At 40.0% G+C, this 14903-nt stretch overlaps 1 protein-coding gene across 17 annotated transcripts in view; it reads right to left on the bottom strand.

Annotated features, from left to right (window-relative positions):
• Nucleotides 1–14259, bottom strand: part of CDC42BPA (CDC42 binding protein kinase alpha) — a 202429-nt gene extending 188170 nt beyond the window's left edge. For all 17 annotated transcript variants that reach the window (XR_013540370.1, XM_078383006.1, XM_078383008.1 and 14 more), the window contains exon 1: nt 13465–14259. Coding sequence is in view for 16 of the 17 variants with exons in the window: in XM_078383006.1 (XP_078239132.1) it covers nt 13465–13642 (178 nt within the window). In the remaining variant the exon portion in view is untranslated. The remainder of the gene's footprint in view (nt 1–13464) is intronic.
• Between the last annotated feature and the right edge of the window lie 644 nt (nt 14260–14903).

Below are 14903 nucleotides of genomic sequence, written 5' to 3' on the forward strand. Positions count from 1 at the left end.
ACAAAATATTGGAGTAATCCTTAAGGATCAGAAATGCCTGGGCCTTTGTTAGTTTGCTAATCATGTCATGAGGCTTTTGACGCAATTTGAAAAAAATAACTCTGATCATTCTCCTTTTATTTATTTTAAATACACAGCCAGTATTATACAACAGAATAAAAGGAACTGCTAAATTCTTCTAGATGAAGGCTTAAATATATGTGCTAACATGAACAATGTTGTTCTTCTTTCAGAGGATTACTATTTATCCTATACTCTATGATCAAACTAGACTTTGGCCCAAATCCAACTGAGCAAAGTATGCCAGCATAAGGGCGATTACATCATCTGGCAGGAGATGTCTGTAATTAAAGAGTTCCTGCTTCAATCGGTCTCATTGAGTACCAGACATACAAGCCACAGATCAAAGCAAGAAGTCTTTAATTACCAGCAACTCCTCCTGCCAGATGATGTCACCTTCCTTACACTGAAGTACTTTATTTAATAGGATTTTGGCCCTCACGCTTAAAAAAGCACTTGAAAGTAGCACTTTTCTTATGAACAAAGAAGATGATCATAGGGCCACCTGGTGGCTTAACAATAAAAAATTCCTTCCTCTAATAGCAAACAGCAGCCAGAGAGAATTTCCTAAAAGAAATTTGCAGAGGGAACATAATCTGGATTGAGGATACAGCTGCTTTGCCTTCAAAATGAAAGTGACCAGCTCAAGCACACTTTTTTAAAAATAAGTTTATCATAATGTGCAGTTTGGTCTTTGGCATGTCATCCCCAAAAAAAGGACATATAAAATGCACTATCTTCCGCCTCAAAGACTACAAACAGGCACACAACTTTAACCAACCAAGATAGCTAAGGGCTGGTTGAAGCTGACAGCAGGCCTAATGCAACTACCAAAATCCAAAACCCTCCCAGACATGGATATTGTAAATTACTTAGAATTATCATCATCCTGGATTAACTTTATCCTGGTATAGTGGCTGTGTCTCCAGACTGAAGGAGGTTTAGATTTGGTTTAATTCAGCTTCTGCCCCATGCTGCCCTTTGTAAGGTATTTCTGCTAGCAGAATTTAGCCATTCTCCCATCAGGTTCCCCTATTGGAAGATCTTTAAAATTAGCCAACAGAAGGCCAATTTCTTTCAGCAGAAGGGGATTTCCATTTACACCTATAGCATGCACGTTTTTTGAGTTAGGATGGCAGTGTTTGTTGATAATACATGGTTTATTTATATACTCCCCTTTTGGCAGATTTTTACTCTCTGCTGTTTTATTTTTATCTGGATTTTATAATATGGCATTTTCTCATGTACCCTGTTTTCCCGAAAATAAGACCTAACCTGAAAATAAGCCCTAGTGTTATTTTTCAGGATGCATGTAATATAAGCCCTAACCCCAAAATAAGCACCAGTTAAGTGAAACTCCGCCCTTCACCATTGTGCAGCATTGTGCAGCAACCAGAAGAAGATTACATGGCTGTATTTGAGTAAATGTAGATTGTTGTACATGAAAAAAAAATTAGTCCTAATGCATTTCTTGGAGCAAAAATTAATACAAGACCCTGTCTTATTTTCAGGGAAACATGGTAGGCTGTCTACAGGGCATTTAAATAAATAAAACTAAGTATTCTAAATATAGCATAGGATCCTACAAATAAACTCAAGATAAGGAATCTTTTCGGTGGCTTTGATACTGTAGAAGCCCCTACACCCCTTAAAGCAAACCTCCATGGGATAAGCATAACTTTTTTGTCTGACAGCCCCATCTTATGCTTTCTAGGCCAATCTGTGAGAGAATCCCTATCTTTCAATCCTCCCCATCTGGATGCCATCTGTGCTGAGAGACAGAGACAGAGGGAGAGAGAAAGAAACAGAGAGAGCCTCAGGAGCTACAATTTCTGCTGCAAGAGGTGATAAAAGCAGAGTCTCTGGCAAGAGTTCCCATCCTAAACTAATGGTTGTTACAGGAAATTAGCTGTCCATTTAGTTGTTCCTTTTTGCCATTTGACTTCCCAAAGCCTATTTTCCTCCTTGGTGTTTTGAGATGATGTTTAGCTCCTTCACCCCTGCCTGATCTGGACCTTTCCCATTTTGCCATACAATCTCTTTCTATAAACCACATTCTCTGTCCTTTTCTTTCTCCTTTTTAGGCTCCTACTGTCCTCTGTCATCTTCACATTGCCCTTCCTGCTTTCCAAAAATCATTCATCCATTTATTCATTCCTTATACAGTATTTCTATCCTGCCCATCTAGTTACCAAGCACTATTCTGGATGGCTAATAACTACCCAACTACTACCCATAAATACTAAAAACCAACAAAAAGAATCCCACAGACAATGCCAAACCAAATTTAGCCTCAAACCCATGGATCCGTGAGAGTGTAAAAGGGAGCAAAGATCTGCTCAAAAAGCACAGATTTAACACATTTCTTGAAGATCAGGAGCCTGGCATATTGTATATATCAGCAGGCAATGTTTTGCAGCCACCACTGAGAAGGCCTAGTTCTTCCTAGGTTTTCTGTGTCTCTCTCTAGGGGAGACCACTCGCAACTGTGAAGCCTGATTAGATTGGGTGGCCCAGGTAGATGATCTTAAACAGAGACACTCTGATAGATAATGAGGACACAAATCATCAAAGGCCTTGTAAGTTAGCACCAGTACTTTGAATTTGCTATGGAAGCAAACAACAAGCCAATTCAAGCATGCTAGGATCAGGGAGATGTGATCCTACTTCAGTATACTAACCTAGCCACTGCATTTTACACCTGTTGAAGTTTCTATGACACCTTCAAAGGCAGCCCCACATAGACAGCATTTCAGTAGTCCATGTTAAGAGATCAACAATGCATGGACCAATGTCATTAAAGATTTCTTGTCCAGAAAAGGTTTCAACTGTGCTATTTGCTGAAGATGGAAAAAGGCAGACCTGGCCACGGCAGAGATTTGCTTCTCCATGGAGAGAGCCATTCAAAAGTTGTGAATCTGGTCTTTTAGGGAGAGTGTCACACACACACCCACCCCATCCAGACCAGGCAGGATACCTCCTAACCAGACAGACTCCCTTCCCAACATTATCTCTATCTTGTCAAGAATCAATTTCAATCTGTTAGCCCTGGTCTACTCCACAGACAAGGTCAAGCACTGCTCCAGGGTCTGCACAACTTCCACTGATGATGAAAAGAAGACACAAAATGGCATGTAACCAACATATTGATGAAAGCAAACTCCAAATCTCTGTATTATCTCCCCCAATAGTTTCATTTAATTGTTAAAAGAACACTGGGAAGATGATCAACCCCTGTGGGACGCCACAGCAAAGAACCCACAGAGTCGAAACAGTATCTCCAAGCTATATCCTCTAGACCAGGATTTCCAAAGTACGGCCCGTAGGCCACATTCAGCCCGCCTGGCCCTTTTATCCAGCCCATCCATCTGTGTATGCAGACAGGTGGGCAGGTGTGTGAGTGTGCACATACGCGCACATACCTTCAGCCCTCCAGAATATCGCAAATATTTTATTTATTTTATTTTACTGGATTTCTATCATGCCTATCTAGACCAAAGGTCTACTCTACTCAAATGTATTATGTGCCCCCCCGTGTGAAAAGTTTGGAGACCCTTGCTCTGGACCCAGCAATCAAGACAGGACCAGAGCCAGAGTAACATTGAAACCTCCAATCCCTAAGCTCGACAGCTCTGTCTAGGAGGCTTAATAAATTACAACTACTTCCAAGCCAGGTACCTTTCCCCAGCACCATCAATCAACTGACAGAACAGACTGGTAAAGTTTCAGTGTAGCACTGGACATCATTTCCAGGTGTCAATGTTCATAGTCATTCCAATGCAGCCACGCTGCAGAGGGAGGAAGTTAAGTCATTACTACAGTCTGTACAAAACTAAAGTTCATCTTGATCTCTTTCAACAAGTCATCAGAAGTTTGTTTACAGTCAAAACAATGTAAGTGAGCTAGAATTTATAGTGCAATTCTATGGCTGAAATTCTGTTGATTAGCATAGTAAGTTGCACAAGAGTAGGCCCACTGAATCAATGCAGCTTTGGTGAGTCAACTTCTCCATAAGTTCCATTAATTCTAATGGATCTACTCTAGTTGTGATTTACTTTCATGTAGTAAATCACAGCGAAAGTAGGTCCATTTCACTGAACAGAACTTACAAAGGAGCTGACTCATCAAGGACCTATTAATTCTATGGCCTACTTTTGTACAATTTACTATGTTAAGCAACAGGATTTTGGCTTATGTATGCTAATTCTGAAATAATTCACTGAGGCACACTGGATTCTAAGTAAATGTACTAACCTGCAGCCTTCATAAAAATATTCTCTATTGAACAGAAAGGTAGAAAGATGTCCATCTTACAATAAGGCCAATGCTTTATTCATGCATATGAATGAAAAAAGGACAACATTGATTGAAAAGTATAATTATATGGACTACTGTATATGTTCTAAGTCTCAGTGTTGCAGTGTCTCATACTTCAGCTCCAATCCTGAAAACAATACATGTGCAATCTTCTGCAATATATTTTGTGTATAATCACTTTTATTTTCCATGAAAATTTTCTATGTAACTTGAATGTATTTTGAAAAGGTCCTCAACTTATTAACCATTCTCCAATGAAGGTCAATACTTTGTGTGATTATTTTGTGAAACATGACTCATAATTGTCTAATGTTACTATTCTAACCCTACTGTTAAAAGTATAAACCCAAATGTGAGTTCTCCACAAAAACCTGAAATGGAATAGTACCACTATTTTTTTTCAATATTCAAAGTCAATGCATTACACAATTAGTAATTCAGAAAGGTCACTAGTGAAATAGCAAAGGTACATTAATCTTGTGTCAGTATACAGTATTTCTATTTCCTTGCCTTCAATTGTATAAAACTTGACCGAATAATTAATGCCTACTCTCCACTTTAACCCTAAAGTACCTTAAGGCAAAGCTAAATAAAACTATACTGCCATGCATGTTACAAATAATTTTCAGCATGCTAATGTTTATATTAAAATACTATTTCACACCTCTTCTCAAATAAAAGAGGGACTCACAATGAGGAATGGTCCAGGCTTCATCAGAACTATCAAAGGGCTTGCATGTAACATACACATGATAAACTAGTATAATCAAGCAAAATCCAAAGAAACAAAACAAAACAAAAACAAGTGGCATCTTAAAGACTATTATATATTAATGTGAACTTTCATAGATCATGTCCACTTCTTCAGACATATGGAAAAAATGAAATGCTGAATGAAATACAGAAATCACAAGAAAAACATTCATTGGTTTTAAGAATCCTGAGTGTGTGATTACACTTTATGTGCAGTGATTTATGGTCTATGTTTGGTGTTCAGTTCTATTGTAAACACTTCCAAAGGAGACAGAATATAATCATGTAGCCAACAGACTGAACTATGAATCCAGAAGCTTCTGCAAATACTATCTTCAGCGGGATCTGAAGGCCTTAGCAATGGACCTCAACAGATGGGAAACCTTTATTTATTTATTTGTTTGTTTGTTTGATTGATTTATATCCCGCCCATCTGGTATACCACTCTGGGCGGCTTGACATCTAAGCATTCAGCCTGGAGGCAGGCGGTGCATCATGGCCTCTCCCATTTTGAGGAGACACTTGTCCAGCAGGCTGAGGCAAAGAGGCAGTCCCTAAATGGGCAAAATCAAGGAGCTGGACAGGGGACAGATTGTATTTGTCCTCAGTGTGGAAGGGATTGTCACTCTCGTATTGGCCTTCTCAACCACTCTAGACTCTGTTCCAAGACCTCTATTCAGAGCACGTTACCATAGTCTCTCAAGACTGAAGGATGCCTATAGTGGCCTACAGCAAGCCACTACCATCCCATGTGAAAATAGGAATAATACTCCCAATCCAATCCAGCTGGTTAAATGGATACAATCAGACTATCCTGGGCCAATCCATTGTTGTGTGACTTTGGAAGCTACCGAGGGGCAGTCATGATTACTGCTTTGGTAGGAGATCAAACAGCACAGAAGGGAAACAAAATGAAAGGGAGATAAGGAAAGTTACAGAAAACTGAATGCAGATTTCCAAAGAATAGCAAGGAGAGACAAGAGGGTCTTCTTAAATGAACAGTGCAAAGAAATACAGGAAAATAATAGAAAAGGAAAACCCAGAGATTAGTTCAGGAAAATTGGAGATATTTAAAGGAACATTTTCTGCAAAGATGGACATGAAAAAAGGACAAAAATGGGAGGGACCTAACAGAAGCAGAAAATATCAAGAAGAGGTGGCAAGAATACACAGAGAAATTATACCAGAAAAATTTGGCTATCCCGGACAACCCAGCTAGTGTGGTTGCTGACCTTGAGCCAGACATCCTGGAGAGTGAAGTCAAGTGGGCCTTAGAAAGCCCGGGTAACAACAAGGCCAGTGGAAGTGATGGCATTCCAGTTGAACTATTTAAAATCTTAAAAGATGATGCTGTTAAGGTGCTACATTCAATATGCCAGCAAGTTTGGAAAATTCAACAGTGGCCAGAGAATTGGAAAAGATCAGTCTACATCCCAATCCCAAAGAAGGGAAGTGCCAAAGAATACTCCAACTACCATACAATTGCACTCATTTCACTCACTTGCAAGGTTACGCTCAAAATCCTACAAAGTAGGCTTCAGCAGTATGTGGACCGAGAACTCCCAGAAGTACCATACAAACCAGATTTTGAAGGGGCAGAGGAGCTAGAGACCAAATGCACTGGATTATGGAGAAAGCCAGAGAGTTCGAGAAAAATGTCTACTTCTGCTTCATTGACTATGCAAAAGCTTTTGACTGTGTGGACCACAGCAAATTATGGCAAGACCTTAAAGAAATGGGAGTGCCTGACCACTTTATCTATCTCCTGAGAAACCTATACGTGGGACAGGAAGCAACAATTAGAACTGGACATGGAACAACTGATTGGTTCAAAATTGGGAAAGGAGTACGACAAGGCTGTATATTGCCCCCCTGGTTATTTAACTTATATGCAGAATACATCATGTGAAAGGCCAGACTGGAGGAATCCCAAACCAGAATTAAGATTGCCGGAAGAAATATCAACAACCTCCGATATGCAGATGATACCACTCTGATGGCAGAAAGTGAGGAGGAATTAAAGAACCTCGTAATGAGGGTGAAAGAGAACAGTGCAAAAATGGTCTGAAGCTCAACATCAAAAAAACTAAGATCATAGCCACTGGTCCCATCGCCTCCTGGCAAACAGAAGGGGAAGATATGGAGGCAGTGACAGATTTTACTTTCTAGGGCTCCATGACCACTGCAGATGGTGACAACAGCCACGAAATTAAAAGACGCCTGCTTCTTGGGAAGAAAGCGATGACAAACCTTGAAAAGCAGAGACATCGCCTTGCCAACAAAAGTCCGCATAGACAAAGCTATGGTTTTTCCTGTAGTGATTTATGGAAGTGAGAGCTGGACCATAAAGAAAGCTGATGACCGAAAAAATTATGATCTTGAATTGTGGTGCTGGAGTGTCCCCTGGACTGCAAGGAGAACAAATCTATCCATTCTAAAGGAAATCAACCCTGAGTACTCACTGGAAGGACAGATCCTGAAGCTGAGGCTCCAATACTTTGGCCATCTCATGAGAAGAGAAGACTCCCTGGAAAAGACCCTGATGTTAGGAAAGTGTGAAGGCAAGAGGAGAAGGAGAGGACAGAGGACGAGATGGGTGGACAGTGTCATCGAAGCTACCAACATGAATTTGACCCAGCTCCGGGAGGCAGTGGAAGACAGGAGGGCATGCTCTGGCCCATGGGGTCATGAAGAGTCAGACATGACTAAATGACTAAACAACAGCAACAGGAGATCAGGAAATTCCAAGCATCTCCAGGTATGGGTAGCAAAGAATTCTACACCAAAACCCTAGAGAACCACAGATGACAATGCAGGACCAGACATATGATCTGACTCAAGGCAGTTTGTGTATGAGAAGTGACAGAACACAGCAAGGCACCATAGAATAGTAAATATTAGAATTTAAGTCTACTTTAGAAGCCATTGAATTTGAATGTTATTAACAAACTTAAAGCAGGACTAACATAGTAACTCTAGAAGATTAAGTATAATTTTCATTCAGATACTGTTCACTTTTTCTTTTAATACAAATGTGATATTATTTTTTAAAAACATTAATATACTTTTAACACATCTTTTTCCTGCTCTAGGTTTTTTCTCAACCCCCTGTATCCAGCAGTACATGCATCAACAACAAGAGAGGTTGTACAAAAGAAGAAACACATGCTCTGCATTCTCAAATCTTTCCAGCTGGCGGGCTCCAGTTGCTAAAAGAAAAGGTTCTTATTCTGCCACTTAAGTACAACTAGCACTGCAGACTACAACTAGTCATGTAAATAGAGTACATTCAAATAAATACAGTGACTCTGCTATATATTTCTAGGATTTATAATCATGATCAAACAAGCTAAAACAGAACATGCTACCACAAATGAAACATCTTCACTTATATATTCACAACCACAGTATTAAAAGATTTTGTAATCATATTTTCTAAAATAAAATAAAAATACTGTATAGAAAAGCAAATATAAAGAAAAGGGAAAAGAGAAACCATTATGAAGGAGAAATTATCAAGTCTGTCGTTTTGCTTTCACAAATGAAAACTTAAGCATTAGGAAAGACTAATCGTGCATAACTGTTTAATCATTAGCTAATAACCATAAGTAATTATGCTCATTAGAATGTCCGAAAAAATTATTCATACTTGAAATTTAAGCTGTGCTCAATAACAACCTTTAGTATATTTTAAGATTGATTTCAAAGTCAACAGGGAACATGTACAACAATAGTAACATTTTTAATGATCAAAAACATACAAATACATTATACTAATCCTGTACCTTTTTATTTTAAAAAATCTATACATTTTCCCCTAAGAATTTACAGCTCTGTCATTTATGCTGACTATAGCAGTTTAGCACAAGCTCAAGTGGTAAAGAATTTTCAAAACATGAATTCGTGTGTGTGTGTTTAGTCGTTTAGTCGTGTCCGACTCTTCGTGACCCCATGGACCAGAGCACGCCAGGCCCTCCTGTCTTCTACTGCCTCCCGGAGTTGTGTCAGGTTCATGTTGGTTGCTTCGCAGACACTGTCCAGCCATCTCATCCTCGGTCGTCCCCTTCTCCTCTTGCCATCACACCTTCCTAACATCAAGGTTTTTTCCAAGGACTCTTTTCTTCTCATGAGATGGCCAAAGTACTGGAGCCTCAGCTTCAGGATCTGTCCTTCAAGTGAGCATTCAGGGTTGATTTCCTTTAGAACTGATAGGTTTGTTCTCCTTGCAGTCCAGGGGATTCTCAAGAGCCTCCTCCAGCACCACAATTCAAAGGCATCAATTCTTCGGCGGTCTGCTTTCTTTATGGTCCAGCTCTCACTTCCATACATCACGACAGGAAAAACCATAGCTTTGACTATTCGGACTTTTGTTGGCAAGGTGATGTCTCTGCTTTTCAAGATGCTGTCAAGATTTGTCATCGCTTTCCTCCCAAGAAGAAGGCGTCTTTTAATTTCGTGGCTGCTGTCACCATCTGCAGTGATCATGGAGCCCAGGAAGATAAAATTTGACACTGCCTCCATATCTTCCCCTTCTATTTCCCAGGAGGTGATGGGACCAGTGGCCATGATCTTAGTTTTTTTGATGTTGAGTTTCAGACCGTTTTTTGCACTCTCCTCTTTCACTCTCATTACAAGGTTCTTTAATTCCTCCTCACTTTCTGCCATCAGAGTGGTGTCATCTGCATATCGGAGGTTGTTGATATTTCTTCCGGCAATCTTAATTCCGGCTTGGGTTTCTTCCAGTCCAGCCTTCCGCATGATGTATTCTGCATATAAGTTAAATAAGCTGGGGGACAATATACAGCCTTGCCGTACCCCTTTCCCAATTTTGAACCACTCAGTTGTTCCATGACCAGTTCTAACTGTTGCTTCCTGTCCCACATATAGGTTTCTCAGGAGACAGATAAAGTGGTCAGGCACTCCCATTTCTTTCAGAACTTGCCATAGTTTGCTGTGGTCCACACAGTCAAAGGCTTTCGCATAGTCAATGAAGCAGAAGTAGATATTTTTCTGGAACTCTCTGGCTTTCTCCATAATCCAGCGCATGTTGGCAATTTGGTCTCGAGTTCCTCTGCCTCTTCGGAATCCAGCTTGTACTTCTGGGAGTTCTCGGTCCACATACTGCTGAAGCCTACCTTGTAGGATTTTGAGCATAACCTTGCTAGCGTGCGAAATGAGTGCAATTGTACGGTAGTTGGAGCATTCTTTGGCACTGCCTTTCTTTGGGATTGGGATGTAGACTGATCTTTTCCAATCCTCTGGCCACTGTTGAGTTTTCCAAACTTGCTGGCATATTGAATGTAGCACCTTAACAGCATCATCTTTCAAGATTTTAAATAGTTCAACTGGAATGCCATCACCTCCACTGGCCTTGTTGTTAGCCAGGCTTTCTAAGGCCCACTTGACTTCGCTCTCCATGATGTCTGGCTCAAGGTCAGCAACTACATTGTCTGGGTTGTCCGGGATATCCAAATCTTTCTGATATAATTCCTCTGTGTATTCTTGCCACCTCTTCTTGACGTCTTCTGCTTCTGTTAGGTCCCTCCCATTTTTGTCTTTTATCATGTTCATCTTTGCGCAAAATGTTCCTCTAATATGTCCAATTTTCCTGAACATGAATTCAGCATTAATATATTTAAAACCAGAAAACTTAAATAATAAGACTAAAACTAGAGAACCAAAATTAAAACTGGGAAAATGATCCTTGTGTTGTAAGCCACCTAGAGTGGTCACAATTGACTAGATAGGCGGGGTATAAATGAAATAAATAAATAAATAAATAAAATAAATCCTTAGAGATATAAAATAATAAGCTTGTAAGGAAAACTATACCATGGCATAAAATAAAATCTGAAATGTCCCTGTTAACTAAAAATATTTTCCTCTGATAAAACACAAACACCTCCAAACATTTTTACAGCTTTTCAGTGTGAACATTCTACAAATGGAAAGTAGGAGGGAAAGAACGCATATGACAAACAGGCTGAAACAGAAAGAAGTGAGATTGCAGGCTACTCTACTGGCTCAGCTGACAGCAGCTCAATTTGTACACTGTCTGGGTTCACTGTCATCTAGCAGGAGCCATTCCATCAGGCTACAGCACAGTGGGAGAAAGGAGGGAGCCTTTTTCCTCCCACTAGTCTGTTAAGAGACCAACTACATTGCGCTCCTCCCTCTGAACTACTTTCATTCAAGCTGGCTGCTGTAAGCATGTTGTAATTTTTCAGAAGGTATTGCTTTTCCCACTTCCTGATATTCTGTAACTCTGACCATCCTTAACCAGTGCATCATATCAACTTCAAGCCTTCCAAAGGGATCTGGTTGGGGAAACATAAGGATCCCTTCCTGTACTTTTGTGTCATTTTTTTTAAAGAGAGTAGGAGTCTGTAGTCTGGGACCATCTCTTTTATAATTGATCTTACAGAAACTGTTCTGAGATCCAACTAAAAAGTGTAACAAAAAATATTTAAATAAAGTCTTCCAATTGTGAAAGAAATAAACAAAATCCACACCAAGCCCATTTTAACTACTACAAAATGATCCATTTTACTGGACTATTTCACGTATAGCTAAGATGCTCTAACTCATACAAACACTACTAAACCCATCAACTCCTTGTGAATTTAGGCTAGAGAAGATGAACATGCCGATATGCAGTGATTTTGCAAAGAATATTTTTACATAGTCCTAAAGCAGTCAATCATATAAACACTACATACTGAGCCAAACAGTCATGGGAGAAATACTGTTGCCATCATTCTTCATCAGAGCTTGCAAAGAACCATGGGCAGCTAGAAGACTGGGCAAACAGGAATCCAAAAAAGTAACACTCCTGATATTACATATCCTGTTCCTTTAGGTCATACATAAACAAGGCACTAACCTACTATTTACTTTCAAATATCTCCTTCTTACATCTACCTGCCTACTATGAATTGAGCACCAGAAGTTAAAAAAGAAATCTTTCTGAAGCAGAAGAGCTGAATGGAAAAACAAAGTACTGTACATTTAAAAACTACAAAAATGAAACGCATTACAACCTCCAGAAGTGTACCTCATTTCTCAATAGTGCTCAAAGTAACTTCCTGATAAAGTATTAATTTTAAAATATTGAAACAGTTCTAGTTTTGATTGTCAAAGAATCATGTCCAAGGAGTTGGAAAAAGTACATTCAATGTGATAGGTCCTACATCAACCTAACATGGATATATTTATCCTATTCCACTGACATTAATCTGTTCATTCAAACCCATTCAGTGTAGTTACATCATCTGTTGTAAAGTATGTTTTCAATTAGAAAAACATTTCATATCACAAAAACTACCTACCTTCATTCAAGCTGCCAAGTTAACAGTTGCAGTCTTATGTTCTTTTAAGAGGTATCAAACCAGGAATACAAACTAACCTAACACTGCAAGTGCTTTCAACTGTGCCAAAACCAAAACAGAGATGCAGTCCAAAACACATCTGCTAGGGAGAAAGACTCATAAAACTCAATGAAACTTGTCTTAATTAAATTTACTCAGGATTGTACTATTGCTCGCTGAACCAAAACTGGTAGTCTGCTGGATTTGTTTTGATTGCAGTGTGGAAATAAAAGTCTTTTTTCTGTTAAAGACCCAGCCAACCACTTTCCAGTTCACTTCTTAAAATGGTGTACCTCTCTAATGCCATTTTTGTCAAAGTCTTTTTATAAAAAAAATATGCTTGTGTAGACTATGACTTTGACATCTGAAGGTCATACAATAGAACTGTTCTGGTGTGACTTCATCTTCTGTACTCCACTACTAGAGAGTAGGAAATAAATAACTACATTGTCCCAATGCCAATATTGTTCAGTTAGCTATTAAGATTTCACCTGCATTTCAAAAAAAAAATCCTAAAACAGTTCCATACTGTTTCAGATTTGTTCTCAGTACTTGAGATAAGTCAATTGCAGCTCATAATATCTTTAACCCTCTCTACCCCAACTCTATTTTCTGATATTTCAAACATTTCAGCTACTGTATTTCACTGTTTTTCTCCTATGGGCACCATGACACAGCACACATACATATGAGGGAACTCAAATCATGTGTTGCTGTCATGCTTTGTAAGTTGTGAACTTCAAATGCTGCACCTTAAAAGTCTGTGCATACATTTACTGACACCAAGGCCAGGAAGATTTGTCACTTCCTGGGAAACGTACATCTGGGACCCTGACTTAAAATTATGGCTGTTCATCAGTTTTGAAAATTAGAAGAGCAAGAGGCACATGATGCCTCCAAGATATGCCAATGAAATACAGTATTAAAACGTAAGACTGCACTCCAGGTGTGACATGGTCAAACTTACCCCATTCTAGGTATTCAAGAATATTCTTCTCTCTTCTCAGGGGTGAGTTATTACATTCATCATAAAGGCAGATGAGTATATCCAGCAAGGTTTCCACACTAAAGCACTGCCCATTTGTCTGAGTTGGCCCATCCAAAATAAACTGTTCCAACTGTCTCAGACGCACTTCTCCAGACATGGTTGCTTCAGTTTTCAACAGGCCTTCTCTCTTAATTATTAGTATTAATATTAGTTATTTTTGGAAAATCTAAAACATTAGAAGGATTAGTTTCTAAAAATATATCTTGAAAAGTCAGTGTTGTTGGGTTGGTGCTGAATGTACAATCCATCTCAGAATTCCCATTCTGAGACCTATATCTTGGTTGGTTTTTCCACACACATCTGCAGTATACTGTATACAGAATATTAAAGAAAAATAATTATCCTAAAATCTCTTAATACATTTAAAAGAAGAGAAAATATATACTTTGTACATTTAAATAATAATAATAATTAAAAAATTCAACCCAAGACGGAATCCTCTCTTCCCTCATCGACTAGATCGATAGCTTTTTCGCCCCCCCCCAAAGGTCTCCTCCTTCATTCAAAATTCAGATCATGCAACATAATCCTGAAATGAATCCTACTCCATCATTGAAGTATAAAATCCCCATTCGACTGGTATCAGCAACGCACTTCCGAGGGAAGAGCCGCAGAAAGACATTGGAAAACGGGGAAGCACAAAACAAAATGCATAACGTTGGGAAGGTCTAGTGCGGGAGCCGATCCGCCGCCGCCTCCACCTTCCCCGCCGCCGCGGCCTCCGTCACCTCCACCTCCACCACCCCTTGGAAAATGCATCAGTGGCAATTCTTCTGAGAGTGGGGGTGGGGAGATGTGGGGGGGGGGGGGAGAAGAGAAGAAAAGTCCCCAGAAACAGAGCCTTTCTTGCTCAGGGCTGCCTGTCTGCGGAAGGCTCGCTCGTCTTCGCTTCCATGCCCAGCGAGGCTTCTCTTGAGGCGCTTCAGCTAGCCAAAAATAAACGTGAAGGCTTCATTTCCTAAACATCCTCTGCCCGACGTACTGGAGGGGTGGGGTGGGGGAGAGAGGAAAAAAAACCCCACAGTATTTTCTCCCCCTTAAATATCAATACGCCCAGCTAAGAGAAGGCTGGGCTAATAATAATCCTAGCAAATCCCTTCCATGTCGGTGCGTGTCCTCCTCCTCCTCCTTGTTTGCCTTTTGGAGGGGGGGGGGGAGAGGGCAGGGTGACTCAGAATGTCAGAAATGCTGCTGCTCCTTTTTTTTTTGCTCCTCTTCCCAAAGATGCTGCTGGTGTTATTGCCGCTTTCGCTCTCCTCCCCCCCACCCCCGAGCGCAGGGGAAGAATAGATGCTGCCCGGTCAGGGCATCTCCTTCGTGTGGCCAAACGGGGCGACGACAACGAGGACGTGGTCACG

The sequence above is a fragment of the Pogona vitticeps genome, chromosome 1 (genome assembly GCF_051106095.1).
Source record: "Pogona vitticeps strain Pit_001003342236 chromosome 1, PviZW2.1, whole genome shotgun sequence".
NCBI lineage: Eukaryota > Metazoa > Chordata > Lepidosauria > Squamata > Agamidae > Pogona > Pogona vitticeps.